General features: G+C 38.3%; 1 protein-coding gene across 9 annotated transcripts in view; it reads right to left on the reverse strand.

Annotated features, from left to right (window-relative positions):
- The window catches only part of RIC1 (RIC1 homolog, RAB6A GEF complex partner 1), a 151,616-nt gene that overhangs the window by 32,570 nt on the left and 102,414 nt on the right, over window positions 1–16,632 (reverse strand). For all 9 annotated transcript variants that reach the window (XM_061425350.1, XM_061425348.1, XM_061425347.1 and 6 more), the window contains 4 exons: window positions 10,773–10,861; window positions 4,356–4,500; window positions 3,630–3,678; window positions 505–657 (listed from right to left, as the gene is read on the reverse strand). In XM_061425350.1, the coding sequence (XP_061281334.1) occupies window positions 505–657; window positions 3,630–3,678; window positions 4,356–4,500; window positions 10,773–10,861 (436 nt within the window). The remainder of the gene's footprint in view (window positions 1–504; window positions 658–3,629; window positions 3,679–4,355; window positions 4,501–10,772; window positions 10,862–16,632) is intronic.

A 16,632-nucleotide genomic window follows, 5' to 3' on the forward strand; every position in this document is an offset into this window, starting at 1 on the left:
CACAAGACAACAGAACATTTTCTTATTCTATGTAATTACTATTTATATTTCTCACAAATTGTGCCTGGTGGAACACACTTTGGGAAATGTTATTAACACTAAATTTTATTCAAGTAAATCTGTAAACACTGTTTTTTCTCAAGTTGCTTATGATCCTACTTAAAAAAAAAAAAAAAGCATGGGACTTCCGTGGTGGTCCAGTGGTTACAACTCAGTGCATCTACTGCAGAGGGCGCAGGTCTGACCCCTGGTCAGGGAACTAAGATCCTGCGGCCTACCCCCTCCAAAAGCTAATCCTGCTCAGAAATAAAATTTGGGGGTATTATTTAATATAAATTAAAAAGAAACCTAATAATCATAGAAAAATATACAAAAGAAGATCATATGCCAATTTTAGGAGTACATGCAATATTATCTGTGTCATAAGGACATATCTGTGTCTGATATTCTACATCAAAGCCATTAAAAACAAAACCAAACAGAGTTTTAATTAAATAAACTTACCATACAAGGGTTTACAGTGAGTGCACTCTTGATAAACTGAAACAGTAGAATACCAGGCTGTTTAACTATACTCTTGGAGTCAGACTCATTTTCAGTATTTTGAGAACCAAATCCACTGATTACCCAGAGGTGATAGCCTTCAGCACCCCAGCTCTTAGGGAAAGAGGTCGGGGAGAAAAAGAAGAGGGGGGAAATCAAAGCAATAGAAAATTTGTTATTTTTTCCTGGCTTTAAGTATTTAAATTCTCAAATAACCAACAATAAGCATTATTAATTACTTCTGAAGGCTGGAGATACCATGACAAACACCACAGACAAGAATCATATACCTCCATCTACTACATCTTAGATGGCCAGTAGAAACCATCATTGCTCTCCACCTAGAATAGTGAAAACACTACATACTAATCCTAGCTAGAAATCCTAAGAAATGCCTACTGCTATCTGCAACTTCTCTATGAATTTAACTGCCTCTCAAATACAAAGAACTTCCTCAGAAAGACAAGATCCACATTACATAGCTGAAGCTTGACAAACAAGCACCGAAACAGATACAATCTTGTACAGAACAAAGAACAATGGACTGGCGACTATGAGACTAGGGTTTCCACTGCAGCTTGGCTACCATTTTGTTGTACTACCTTGGCCAAACTATTTGGTTTCACAGGGTTTAAGTTTCTTCCTTTATAAAATGAGAGAGCTCAAAGAAATTAACCAGGCCCAGTCAATTTTAATATTCTATAATTAGATTTCATGATTGTTAAAATCACTTAAAAAAAAAAATCATGGGAGAGTATTAATTCCTAACCTGCAAGGCCAAGAAAATACTAATGAGGGGAGGAGAGGTCCATGAATTGTTGCAAAATTTCAGAAGTTCTGCTTTCCCATGAGAAGTTTCAGTTGCACAAGTTAACTAAAATGCTAAGATTCTTAGTTTGTGATTAAAATATCAGCTTAGTGAGGCTGGTAACACCAGTTGTTGCACACCATTCAGAAGCACTGATTGGCAGTCACAGAAACGGTGTTTGAAAATTACAAGTATGAAGGTGTGTAGAGCCATCAAATGGGATCCTTGGTGATGAAAGGTTGGGAAGCCCATGGTTTCAAGGCAACCATGGTGGTTTAAATTCTTTGAGAAACCCATGATCAGAAAATGCCTTCCTCTGTGGAGCAGGAGAGAAAGGTAGTGATAAGCCTAAGCCTCACAGCCACTAATTTCACAAAGATGGTATGGAGAGGGCTATAGTAAGAAAATGTTTTTATGTAAGGACAAGGGTAGTTATACCTCACTGCTTTCTACAGAAGCTGTTGAAAACTGATGGTAAAAATACTATTACAACAAGGACTACAATTCTTTTAAGTCTACGGAAAAGTTTAAAATATGCTCAAATAATGTACATGTCCTCCAGGAAAAAGACCCAATGAACACTTCACATTAAAAGAAAGGAGGCTATGGGAAGTGGGTGCTGAGTCACAGAAGAAATGCAGGTTGTTTTGGAAAAACAAACGCCTGATCTGAACAGTCACTGTGTTCACAGAGACGACAGGGCTTATTGGACACATCAAAACAAAATAAAAATCAAACACTGAAAATTAGATAGCCTGTTAAAGACAGACTGTTAAAGATAACGCTTTTATTAAAGCAAGAACTGTTTAAGAAGAGTCTCATGAGACTAGAAGAGCTTTTTTTTTTTTTCTTTTCTGAGCATGCAGGCATAGCTTATTACCAGTGTTGTGATAGTTTCAGGTGGACATCAAAGGACTCAGGCACACGTATACATGCATCCATTCTCTCTCAAATTCCCCTTCCATCTAGACTGCCATATAACATTGAGCAGAGTGCTGTACAGTAGGACTTAGGACTTTGTTGGTTATCCATATCAAATATAACAGTGTGTACATGTTGATCTCCAACTCCCTAGCTATCCCTTCTCTCCATCCTTCCCTCCTGGCAACCATAAGTTTCTTCTCAAAGTCTGTAAGTCTGTTTTTATTTTGTAAATAAGTTCATTTGTATCATTTCTTTTTAGATTTCTCATATAAGGGATGGCGTATGATATTTCTCCAAGAAGGCCCAAGTTTTCTTTTGGGGTTTAAGTGAAGACTCATACACATGATGAGGTGCCTGGGGCATAAACTGATTTTGGAGTGGAAGAAGTCGGTGTGGGACTTCCTTTTGAGAACAAGTGCAACTATTCCAGAGTTCTCAGAGCCTTATCAGCATTAGCAGCATCATTACTCCGTTTACCTTGCAACTTCTCATACTCAGATAATAGCATGTCCTCCTATGCTGTGTGGTTAGTTGTGTCTGACTTTTTGTGACTCTATGAACTGTAGCCAGCCAGGCTCTTCTGTCTATGGAATTCTCCAGGCGAGAATACTGGAGTGGGTTGCCATGCCTTCCTCTAAGGGATCTTCCTGACCTATGGATAGAACCCAGGTCTCCCACTTTGTAGGCGGATTCTTTACCATCTGAGCCACCAGGGAAGCCCGGATAACAGCATAGGTAATAATAATAGCTAATAATACATAATAATGGGAGGGCGATTATCTCAGGCTCCTTAGGCCACTAGCTGAGGGAAAACAAACCCAGGCGCAGGTCTGGTTCATCCGCTCAGGGCATCACACAGGACACCCTTGGGATCTGGCAACCCTGAGGTTTGACACTAAGGATATGTAGGTGGGACTGGCAAAAAGCAGGGAGGTTCAAGATAAAATAATCTGGGCGTTAACCAGTTAAAGTTTCTGCTTTAGTGTAGACGTTAATATCTACACTTAAATTTAACTTAGGACTCCTTCGTCACCAAACCTTTGAATAAATAAGGAAAGGGACCAAGAAAATATGCAATGTAAGACTGGCCCCTGAGTGACCAAAAAAAAAATTATGCAAAAAGCTACCCTAGTGGGAACCTTGAAAAGATTCAGGTGACTTTTGTTGCTCACACCCTCTTGCAGATTCTCAACAGAGCACTGCTCCAATTCTGCATAAATAAAATACCCCCCTAGACTTTCTTCTCATTTTGGAGAAGAGCTTTTTTAATTTTATTAGGTCAGTATGAGGGAAAAACAGGAAGAAAAAAAACAAGTTTTTCACATTGTATCAATATTTTATAGAAAGAACTTACCATAGAGTTGATTTTAAGGGGATCTTTTTTGGTACCATCTGACCTATAGCTGAAACAGAACAGAAAATTAAAAAGAATCTTCTAATTGCATACAACATTTAGCTTTAATTTTTTTAAAAATGATTTTTTTCCTTTGAAAGAGAAATACCCAATACTGTGTGAAATATGAGACTCCTGGTCAATGTACCTAGGTATGTCACTGAGATACAGTCTTCCAGGTAATAAATAATTTCTTGACAGGGTCATGCAGTTTGGGCAGGTGTGTTCATTACGTCAGAACTAAAGTTCAGCGTAGTATATGAAACGGGCAGAGATATTAACCCACTTCTGTCAACCCACAGAGAACCTATACTAACTCAATGAGATAATGTAATTTTTCACTTCCTACTAGCTACTTATATATATAGTTTACAGCTCTTATTAGATAATAAGCTACTTGAACAGATTCATGTGTGATTTAGCCTTGAATCAAACATTTATCACATATACAACAGGGGTTCGATAAATAAATGCATTTTTATTGAATGAACAATCAACTGAAAGAGGATGGATGTACGAGGAATTGATACATTCTGAATAAATTAATTCTGAACCTTATAAACTGTTTTGGGGTAAGTGTCAAATAAGGCAAACTGTGAGCTGTATGACAAAGTGCATGCGTGTGTGTGTGTGTATTGTCTCAGAGAAAATGGAGTTATTTTGTCCAAAATTTCTTTAATGACTCACGCAAAATCTCCTCCAAGTGTACAAATCAGCTGGGCTCCAAATACACTCCATAAAGAAAGGCCTCCATATTCCCAGGTCACTATTACAACACTATTGTCAGGAGACCACCTGACCAACTTAACAGCTCCTGTTTTGTTCCAAATGTCTGTTAAGAAACCACAGAAAAGTTAAGGATAAATGACTGTTTCACACTTAGTACTTTTTACAGCCTCTATCTTCAACTTGAAACAAGCAAAAAGGCATGTCTGCTTCAGTGAGATGAATTCAGTTCATTTAGGGCTATTTAAAATTAGTATGATCATCAGCCTGGGCCTGATTTAAGCAGAACAAACTCTGTACCCAAGTGATTCGTAAGAACCCAGAACCATTTCTTGCTGCTATTAGCTTAAATAACTATTGATACAACTGTGTGGTCTTAAAAACTCTTTGGCTTTGGGAAAATCAGTTTCTCTAAGATGGGAATAATATTTCCCTTGAATAATTCAATACAATATCAAAGTACTCTACAAAGTATGAGGTGTTTCAAAATATAAAATATTTTGCCATGATCTCCATGTTTTTTCAGTAATATCAAAGGGAGTCAAATTAAAGCAAACTGAAGTTTAACCTTATGTTAGGATTAAGTAGGTAAACTCCAGCTTTGGCACTATAGATGCTTACATCTTCTTTTAACTAATAATATGTCTTCTAACCCTATATATAATTACTAAAGCGGAAAATTTCATTGCATAGTAAAATCCAAGTTTCTTTACTGCAGAGTTAAATGAAACATACCAGCATTTCCCATCAGGAATTCAACAAGATCTGTATGACCTTCTTTACAATTACAGTTCTTTACATCTGCAGTATTAATAAATTTTTGTTGTAAATAAATCTGCTGCAAAGGGGTGGTATACAGATATTAGCCTACAAAAGACAGGCTTGGTTAACAGAGTAAAACTTTTTCCCTCTGCCTAGGTTTGAATCCTCACATTACCATTTCCCACCATAATTCAGGTATATGAGTAACTGGTATTTATGTATATAAAAATGGGAACATGTCTAAGCAACATCGTATCTTATTAGTATACTTTATACACTTAGGAGAGAAATTTAAATCCAAACCAAGAAAAAAATACAAACTCAAATCAAGGCTTATAAAACGAAAGCAATTCCATGTGCAAGGAAAAAAAAAAAGGTTTAGATGTGTATTTACTATCACAAAAAGCTGCTAGTGTTTTAGCTTATAAACAGTATTCCTATTATCCCAAGTAAACATATATATCTGTATATATATATCTACATACACACATATGTACGTATTTTCCAAGCATTGTACACATGTTAAAAAAATCTAGGTACATAGATGTACAATAAAATAGTAATGATGGTTAACCTAATTTTCAAGTGGCAGGAATACAAAAAATTTATCTAGCTGGTAACCTACCGTAAACTTAAGATTGTGATAATTTGCATAATGAGAAAAATGTAAAAAATAATCCCCAAACTTGCTGTTACAGTTGAATTTGCAAGATAGAAAGGATGATCTCCAGGAGCCAGAAGAAAAAAACCAAACGTGAGACTGGTTAGTGCTTGAATTAAGGCAGCCTAGGTGTGAAGAGTCAGGGAAGGCAATGGCACCCCACTCCAGTACTCTTGCCTGGAAAATCCCATGGATGGAGGAGCCTGGTAGGCTGCAGTCCATGGGGTCACTAAGAGTCGGGTACGACTGAGCGACTTCACTTTCAATATTGACTTTCACTTTTCACTTTCCTGCCTTGGAGAAGGAAATGGCAACCCACTCCAGTGTTGTTGCCTGGAGAATCCCAGGGACGGGGGAGCCTGGTGGGCTGCCGTCTATGGGGTTGCACAGAGTCGGACACAACTGAAGGGACTTAGCAGCAGCAGGTGTCAAGAGTGGGAAGTGATGAGGCGAAAATAGTTGGAAATATAGGGACAGAAGGTTGGAATGGGACCTAGGTGTGACTAGGGAGTTGGGGGTCCTTATACAAAGACAAAAAAGGGGTTTCAGGGCAACATGAGTCTGAGAATCAGAATGGAAGCTGATGATCATGTAAGGATTCCTGATGTGCTGCCACCTGTAAAAATCAGCCAGTGAAGCCAGAAGAAACATAGACGCTTATGTCTGTTCAAGAGGCAGGACAACACAAGTCTCCCAACATTTTAAGCAGCTGTATAGCCAAAAGTTACATAATCCAAAAGGGCAGCCCTCTCCCATAACAAAGACCACAAGAGCAGGAATTAGCAGATAACTAAAGGGAGAAATGGCATTCCAAGAACCTGAGAAAAGGAAACAACCTGAAAAATTCAGTACAGTGTTGTCAAACGATCAACAGAAGGGATCAACAGAACTTCCTGAAATGATGTAAATATTCTATATTTGCTTGGTCTAACAGACAGCCACTAAGCTGCATCAGGCTATTTAACATTTAGGTGTAAAGAGGCAACTGAGATTTCATAGTAATCCAAATCTATGCCCCCAAATCACTAATCCCAAAGAAGGTGAAGCTGAACGGTTCTATGATGACCTACAAGAGCTTTTAGAACTAACACCAAAAAAATAAAAGATGTCCTTTTCATCATAGGAGACTGGAGTGCAAAAGTAGGAAGTCAAGAGATAACCTGGAGTAACAGGCAAGTTTGACCTTGGAGTACAGAATGAAGCAGGGCAAAGGCTAACAGAGTTTTGTCAAGAGAACACACTGGTCACAGCACACACCTTCTTCCAACAACACAAGAGATAACTCTACACATGGACATCACCAGAAGGCCAATACCAAAAACAGACTGATTATATTCTTCGCAGCCAAAGATGGAGAAGCTAAGCAAAAACAAGATGGGGAGCTGACTGTAGCTCAGATCATGAACTCCTTATTGAAGAAAGTAATAAAAACCACTAAGCCCTTCAGGTTTAAATGAATCCCTAAATCAAATCCCTTACGATTACACAGTGGCGGTGACAAATAGATTCAAGGGATTAGATCTGACAGACGGAGTGCCTGAAGAACTATGGATGGAGGTTCAAACATTGTACAGGAGGCAGTGATCAAGACCATCCCCAAGAAAAAGAAATGCAAAAAGGCAAAATGGCTCTCTGAGGAGGTCTTACAGATAGCTGTGAAAAGAAGAGAAGCAAAAGGCAAAGGAGAAAAGGACAGATATAACCATCTGAATGCAGAGTTCAAAAAAATAGCAATGAGAGATAAGAAAGCCTTCCTTAGTGATCAATGCAAAGAAAGAGGAAAACAATAGAATGGGAAAGACTAGAGATTTCTTCAAGAAAATTAGAGATACCACAGGAACATTTCATGCAATGATGGGCACAATAAAGGACAGAAATGGTATTGACCTAACAGAAGCAGAAGATACTAAGAAGAGGTGGCAACAATACACAAAAGATCTTCATGACCCAGATAATCACGATGATGTGATCACTCACCTAGAACCAGACATCCTGGAATGTGAAGTCAAGTAGGCCTTAGGAAGCATCACTATGAACAAAGCTAGTGAAGGTGATGGAATTCCAATTGAGCTAGTTCAAATCCTAAACAGTGATGCTTTTAAAGTGCTGCACTCAACATGCCAGCATATCTGGAAAACTCAGCTGTGGCCACAGGACAGGAAAAGGTCAGTGTTCATTCCAATCCCAAGAAAGGCAATGCCAAACTACTGTATAATTGCACTCATCTCACAGGCTAGCAAAGTAATGCTCAAAATTCGCCCAGTGAGGCTTCAATAGTATGTGAACCAAGAACGTCCAGATGTTTCAAGCTGGATTTCAAAAAGGCAGAGGAACCAAAAATCAAACTGCCAACATCCATTGGATCACAGAAATACAAGAAAGTTCCAGAAAAACATATACTTCTGCTTTACTGACTAAAGCCTTTGTCTGTATGGATCACAACAAACTGTGGAAAATTCTTAGAGATGGGAATACCAGACCACCTTACCTGCCTCCCGAGAAATCTGTATGCAGGTCAAGAAGCAACTGTTAGAACCAGCCATGGAACAATGGACTGGTTCCAAATTGAGAAAGAAGTACATATAGGCTGCATATTGCCACCCTACTTATTTAACTTATATGAAGAAAATCATGCGAGATGCTGGGCTGGATGAGGCACAAGCTGAAATCAACACTGCTGGGAGAAATAGAATAACCTCAGATATGCAGAGGACACCATCCTCATGGCAGAAAATGAAGAGGAACTAAAGAGCTTCTTGATGAAAGTGAAAGAGGAGAGTGAAAAAGCTGGCTTAAAACTCAACATTCAAAAAATGAAGATCATGGTATCCAGTCACATCACTTCAAGGCAAATAGATGGGAAACTGGAAATAGTGACAGACTTCATTGTCTTGGGCTCCAAAATCTTTGCAGATAGTGACTGCAGCCATGAAATTAAAGGACGATTGCTCCTTGGAAGAAAAGCTATGACCAACCTAGACAGCATATTAAAAAGCAGAAACACTACTTCGCTGACAAAGGTCTGTCTAGTCAAAGCTATGGTTATTCCAGTGATCATGTATGGATGTGAGAGTTGGACCATAAAGAAACGAGGGCGCTGAAGAATTGATGTTTTTCTTGAGAGTCCCTTGGACTGCAAGGAGACCAAACCAGTCAATCCTAAAGGAAATCAGTCCTGAATATCACTGGAAGGACTGATGCTGAAGCTCCAATATTTGGGCCACCTGATGTGAAGAAATGATTTATTGGTAAAGACCCTGATGTTGGGAAAGAGTGAAGGCAGGAGGAGAAGGGGAAGATGGAAGATGAGATGGCTGGATGGCACTGCCAACTCGATGGATATGAACTTCAGCAATCTCCGGAAAGTTGTGATGGACTGGGAAGCCTGGCATGCTGCAGTCCACGGGGTCGCAAAGAGTCAGACACGACTGAGCGACTAAACTGACTGAGGCAACTAAGAAACGTTTTGATTTTCTTTTAGTTTCATTTAAATAACCACATGTGGTTATCACACTGGACATCACATCAACAGTATGGATAAAAAAGAAACAGATAAAAGGGTTAGAAAACACAATCAAAATACACAACACCCTGTTCTTGCCAGCTGCAGCAAAAATTCTTTAGGAAATAAGAAAAAAAAAGCAACCTTTAAAAGCTATGCAATAAGAGTGATAAAAACTTAAGGAACTAATTTCTATTTCTGGCAATATAGCAAATTTGATAGCTGGAATGACTCTCCACACTGCAACAAGTAAAATGTTAAACAGAATACTTAAATATTTCAAAATATTAAAAAACACTGGGAGGTAAGTGAGTGTACAAACTGCTGTTGCCCTGAATTTTTCTGCCAAAACCTAGAGACCTGACTTTCACCTATGATGACTCTCAACATATGAGGAACAGAAGATAAAACTCAGAGCTTGGTCAAGACGGGGAATAGAAGATACCCATGTAATGCTGAGAATACAATGTCATATTCAAGGGAGAGTGAGAAATAAACTCTACCACACAGAAGGTGAAAAAAATAGCAAGAAGCACTTTCCTGTTTTTGCCCATGGTATTGAATGGAAAATAAAGAAGCTCCCCTGAGAATCTGCAACCATAAGCCAGTCCTCAGGCTCATCTAAAATCTGTATAACTTGTAGGATTCAAAAATGAAAAAAATCTCAAACAGAGAATATAATGCAAAGGCTTCAAGACTAATGTCGTTTTCCCAGGTGACTGGAAGAAACAAACAGATATCCTCTCAGCAAAAACTCATTTCAATCTAGTTTCTGCTTTCCTGATCAGAAAACATACATATGCTTTCTTTCCTCCTTTGTTCTTGACTCAAGAAGTAACAGTTGGGCCTTAGAAGTTAACCTGTGATCATGAAAGAAAAGGCCAAATGAATGCCAGTAGAAGCTTACCTTTGGATTTCTTGCCATTATAGAGAATAAATACTATTTGTTTAAGGGATAGTAAGTTGGGTTTTCTGTTAGTTTCAGTCAAACACATTTCCAATAATAACAGATTTTACACTTACTCCAGTGGACAGAATTCACCTAAGAGTCACAAAGGGAGTTCCAAGAGAGACTTTTTGTTTTGTTCACTACTGTGTACCAGCATTTAGAACAATGTCTGGCCTATAGTAGGTACTCAATAATTACTTGTTGAATGACTAAATGGAAATGAAGGCATAAAATAACAGAGGCAATGAAATTAGGAAAGAGTCTAAAGCAAAGCCCAGACAAGCAACATAGAGGCTACAACTGAGGATAAAGAAAACTGAATGGAAGATAAAAGAGGTCTCCCAGGAGACTCTAGTAGAAATCCTTGAGTCAGAGAGAATTGTTGTTACATGTTTTAATAATACTTGGCCTTTGGCATCCATCATCTAATTCAAATCAAAACTCACTACACATATTATCTGTAATTAAGAAGAAAGGGGGAAAAAAAAAAAGAAGAGGACTCACCAGGATACTGTTTTGCTGTTAATTCTAGTTTATGAGACAGCTGCATGGCTCCAGTGGTGTTATCTATTGTATAAACCTGTACAGAACCACTGTGAAAATCAAAAAGACTTTCAGTGTAAAAAGACAAATACAAATATAAAAAACATGACTATGGAAATATGTTCTGCTGATAGGAGTATAAACTAGAACACAACCATTTTGTAAATAATTTACAGTCATCTCATAATCTGAAACAAATGCATATTCTACAGTCTAGTGATTTCACCTATAGATATATCTTAGAAATATCCTTGTCTTTGTGACATATACAATGTTCATTATAAGACTTTAAGTGCAAACAAATGCCAACCATTCACATGTCCAGCAACGACAAAGGGAAGAGAAACTGTGGTATATTCATATAATAGTATACCATATAGAACTGAAAATGAATTTTTGTCCTATACCTTAAAATGGACAGCATCTCTCTCTACCCACCCATCTATCTATATATCTATATAAATAGTATAATTTCATTTCTATACTGTGAAAAACATCCAAAACATAGTAGTGAAATACATTTGTGGTAAAAATACACAAAGAACTAGTGCACACAAGTTCCAGATTAGTAACTGCCCTGGTAGAAAGAAGAATGTTTCACAGAAGAGGAGGAAGCAGGGGCTTCATCAGTTCAATACTGGTAATATGCTACTTTTCATTGTATACATTATCAGATCAGATCAGTCGCTCAGTCGTGTCCGACTCTTTGCGACCCCATGAATCGCAGCACGCCAGGCCTCCCTGTCCGTGACCAATTCCCGGAGTTCACTCATACTCATGTCCGTTGAGTCAGTGATGCCATCCAGCCATCTCATCCTCTGTCGTCCCCTTCTCCTCCTGCCCCCAATCCCTCCCAACATCAGAGTCTTTTCCAATGAGTCAACTCTTCACATGAGGTGGCCAAAGTACTGGAGTTTCAGCTTTAGCATCATTCTTTCCAAAGAAATCCCAGGACTGATCTCCTTTAGGATGGACTGGTTGGATCTCCTTGCAGTCCAAGGGACTCTCAAGAGTCTTCTCCAACACCACAGTTCAAAAGCATCAATTCTTTGGCGCTCAGCCTTCTTCACAGTCCAACTCTCACATCCATACATGACCACAGGAAAAACCATCTCCTTGACTAGACGAACCTTTGTTGGCAAAGTAATGTCTCTGCTTTTCAATATGCTATCTAGGTTGGTCATAACTTTCCTTCCAAGGAGTAAGCGTCTTTTAATTTCATGGCTGCAGTCACCATCTGCAGTGATTTTGGAGCCCAGAAAAATAAAGTCTGACACTGTTTCCCCATCTACTTCCCATGAAGTGATGGGATCGGATGCCATGATCTTCATTTTCTGAATGTTGAGCTTTAAGCCAACTTTTTCACTCTCCACTTTCACCTCCATCAAGAGGCTTTTTAGTTCCTCTTCACTTTCTGCCATAAGGGTGGTATCATCTGCATATCTGAGGTTATTGATATTTCTCCCGGCAATCTTGATTCCAGCTTGTGTTTTTCCAATCCAGCATTTCTCATGATGTACTCTGCATATATGTTAAACAAGCAGGGTGACAATATACAGCCTTGACGTACTCCTTTTCCTATTTGGAACCAGTCTGTTGTTCCATGTCTAGTTCTAACTGTTGCTTCCTGACCTGCATACAAATTTCTCAAGAGGCAGATCAGGTGGTCTGGTATTCACATCTCTTTCAGAATTTCCCACAGTTTATTGTGATCCACACAATCAAAGGCTTTGGCATAGTCAATAAAGCAGAAACAGAATGTTTTTCTGGAACTCTCTTGCTTTTTCCATGATCCAGCGGATGTTGGCAATTTGATCTCTGGTTCCTCTGCCTTTTCTAAAACCAGCTTGAACATCAGGAAGTTCACGGTTTACATACTGCTGAAGCCTGGCTTGGAGAATTTTGAGCATTACTTTACTAGCGTGTGAGATGAGTGCAATTGTGCAGTAGTTTGAGCATTCTTTGGCATTGCCTTTCTTTGGGACTGGAATGAAAACTGACCTTTTCCAGTCCTGTGGCCACTGCTGAGTTTTCCAAATTTGCTGGCATATTGAGTGCAGCACTTTCACAGCTTCATCTTTCAGGATTTGGAATAGCTCAACTGGAATTCCATCACCTCCACTAGCTTTGTTCGTAGTGATGCTTTCTAAAGGCCCACTTGACTTCACATTCCAGGATATCTGGCTCTAGGTTAGTGATCACACCATTGTGATTATCTGGGTCGTGAAGATCTTTTTTGTACAGTTCTTCTGTGTATTCTTGCCATCTCTTCTTATTATCTTCTGCTTCTGTTAGGTCCATACCATTTCTGTCCTTTATTGAGCCTATCTTTATACATACTCGTATATCTATGATATGTGTTATGATTCTGTTAAAAAATTTTTTTAGAAGGGTCAAACTGTTACAAAGGGCCAGAAACCAAGAGAGTTTTTCTATTACATCTAAGCTACATTTCAAAATTGAACTACAATAATCATAAAAAACACCATTTCTCCTTACATGGCTATTCTCAGGTCAAAATTTAACATCAATGTTGTTTTTAAAATGATTTAAACCCAAGGCTGCTTCTGCACATACCAGGATGACACCAAGCATATGACTGCCAGAATGTTCTGACCCTTATGTGTAATCCTTCAAGGTAGGAGAAGTCAGACGGTCTCCTCACAGCAGCTCTGATCGGTTTCCAGCCAGGCCTAACTCTTAAGGATCAGAATGGGACTAAATAAAACACCTGCAATAACAGGCTGCTTAAAGCTATCCCATAGCTCCCTGATGCTCTGTTTTTAAATTCCTTTTTTTCTGTTTCATTTTGTATCCTTTCTCTTGCTATGTTCTTCAAGTATATTAATCTTTTCTTCTGTAATATTTGATTTGGGTCTTTTATCTTCCACATTTCAATTTAATACTCAAAAGAAGTTCTCTCTTTGTGCCACTCTCTCCTCTCTGGTGTCTGGTCTGTGATCCCCTGCTGCTTTGGTCTCCCAGACTTTCATTTGCACACACTCAGTCCAGGGAATCTGCCAGGCTCTGTCTCCCCATCCACGTGCTGGAAACTCTCTCAAAGAAATTAAAACTGGGACAGTTGAAGAGCTGTTTTTTTTTTAATTTTTTTATTTAGATTCTCATCTCTCAGGGACCACTGTCCTTTGTTGCCTGATGTCCTATGTCTTGAATTTGAAATAGCTGTTTCATCTCTTTGTCCATTTTCTTGACTATTTCAGGTGGGAGAGAAAATCTGATCTGTTATTTCAACCTGTCAGAAGACAAATGCCTGGAACATCTATCCAGACTACCTGCCCAATTAGCTACTTTGCAGAGACACAGCACTAAGTGGCTAGCAGGTATTGTTTTTGCTTTGCATCTAAAATTGTCAAGTGCTAACTCTGGGTTGCTGAGCTCTAATAAGTCAGTGAGGAATCCAGATATCTCTAATATAAGAAGTAGGTGTTAATAATTACAAAAGATTGACAATTTAAGTATTTATAGTGCCTATATTCTTTATTTTTCTTTCCATTTCTCATAAGCCCAAAATTATTTTTTTTATTAAAAAACTACCTACTAATCTCAAAACAAAAAAACTTCTATAATAAAGATATACGTAGCTATTATCACTACAAGTAATCAAATTTAGCTCATCAATATTGAGACAGCTTGATGCTATTGCTACATGATGTCACAGGAAGTACAAAACATCACCTATGACAAAAATGTCTAACTAGAATCTAATCAAACCTTAAATACAAGGGTAAGAATAAGGTTTTAAACTGGTATCCTAAAAGAAAGTGACTTTCTACAGAACTCTAAGGACACCAGCTACAGACAGATTAATTGTTCAAAGTAAGTACTAAGAGATCAGGGCTAGATGCCACTAGTAGGATATGTCACGTAGCTATAATCACAAAAATTTCATCCCAACCCACAATCATGCCGTAAGAAGGGCTGATTCTGCCCCAACTCATGAAAACCGAGGTGACTAAAAGACTGAAGGCCAAGATTCCATTTTCATCCTGGAAGAAGGGTTGAAATCCTCGATTCTAATCTGGCCTTGCTATACCCCTGGGTGCTAGCCCTGAATGCAGATGATGTAGAAGTGCACACCCACCACTGTTCCTATCTGTGAGCTTCCTACTAATTTGACTGTAATGGTTCAGTAAGAACCACCTTCAAGGTTCAAACAGGTGTTACAGAAAGTAATTAAATGCCATTATGAGAAAACATAACAAGACACTTTAGAATGTAGGATATTCTATAAACAACTGACCTAGACTCTTAAAAAAAAGTTAATATCATAAAAATAACAAAGGCATTATAGGTTGGCACAAAAGTAACTGCAATTTTGCACTGCTGAACTTTGCTGTTTGACACTGGAATATATTCTTAAATAAATGTGGTTATGTTATACATCATTTTAATGGGCATTTCTCGCTTTTTTTTTTTTGCTAATGACTTATTACTTGCTGTTTATATTTATTTTACACTAGGGAAATGATGTTAGACAAAAAGCAAATTTGAGGGATTTTCTTATTTAAGTTCAAAATGGGTTACAAAGCAGCAGAGATAACTAGTAACATCAACAACGCATTTGGCCCGGAAACTGCTAATGAACATACGGGGCAGTGGTGGTTCAATTAGTTTTGCAAACGAGATGAGAGCCCTGAAGAGGAGAAGTGCAGTGGCCAGCCATCAGAATTTGACAACAACCGAGAGGATCATCAAAGCTGATCCTCCTGTAACTAGAAGTTGCCAAAGAATTCAACATTGACTGTTCTACAGTCATTCGGCATTTGAAGCACTTTCTGGAAAGATGAAAAAGTTCGATAAGTGGGTGCCTCATAAGCTGACCACAAATCAAAAAATCATCGTTCTGAAGCATCATCTTCTCTTATTCTATGCAACAATGAACTATTTCTAGATCAGACTGTGACATGCGACAAAAAGTGGATTTTACATATCAACTGGCAATGATCAGCTCAGTGGTTGAACTGAGAAGCTCCAAAGCACTTCCCAAAGCCAAGCTTGTACCAAAAAAAATAGTCATGGTCAGTGTTTGGTGGTCTGATCCACTACAGCTTTCCAAATCCCAGCGAAACTACTACACCTGAGAAATATGCGCAGCAAATCAATGAGCTGCACTGATGCACTGAAAACTGCAATGCCTGCAGCCAGCACTGGTCAACAGAATGTGCCCAGTTCTTCCACATGTCACACAATCAATGCTTCAAAAGATGAATGAATGGGGCTATAAAGTTTTGCCTCATCCACCATATTCATCTGACCTCTCCCCAGCCGACTACTACTTCTTCAAGCAGCTCAACTTTTTTGCAGGGAAAATGCTTTCACAACCAGCAGGACACAGAAAATGCTTTCCAAGTGTTTATTAAATTCTGAAGCACAGATTTTTACACCACAGAAATAAACTTATTTCTCTCTGGCAAAAATGTGTTGATTGTAATGGTTCCTATTTTTATTAATACAGATGTGTGTGAGCCTAGTTATAATGATTTAAAATTCATCATCTGAAACCACGATTACTTTTGTACTAAGAATTTTTATAGGCAAAAGGTAACTAAAGAGAAATGATAACCAAATATAATTCATGAATTTTGAATGATTCTGACTAAAAAAAGAGAGATATAAAGGAAATTTGGTGGCAATTAGGTTAGTCTGAATACGAATGAGTTTTAGATCTTATTGAGGATTTATCATTAATTTACCCATGCATTTGATTAAAGATTGTGTGTCTATGTAAGAGAAAATGAATTAGGAAGGGACTGGGAGACATGATTAGGAAGTAGGAGTGATAAAATTTATATTGGCTAGC

The sequence above is a fragment of the Bos javanicus genome, chromosome 8, assembly GCF_032452875.1.
Source record: "Bos javanicus breed banteng chromosome 8, ARS-OSU_banteng_1.0, whole genome shotgun sequence".
NCBI lineage: Eukaryota > Metazoa > Chordata > Mammalia > Artiodactyla > Bovidae > Bos > Bos javanicus.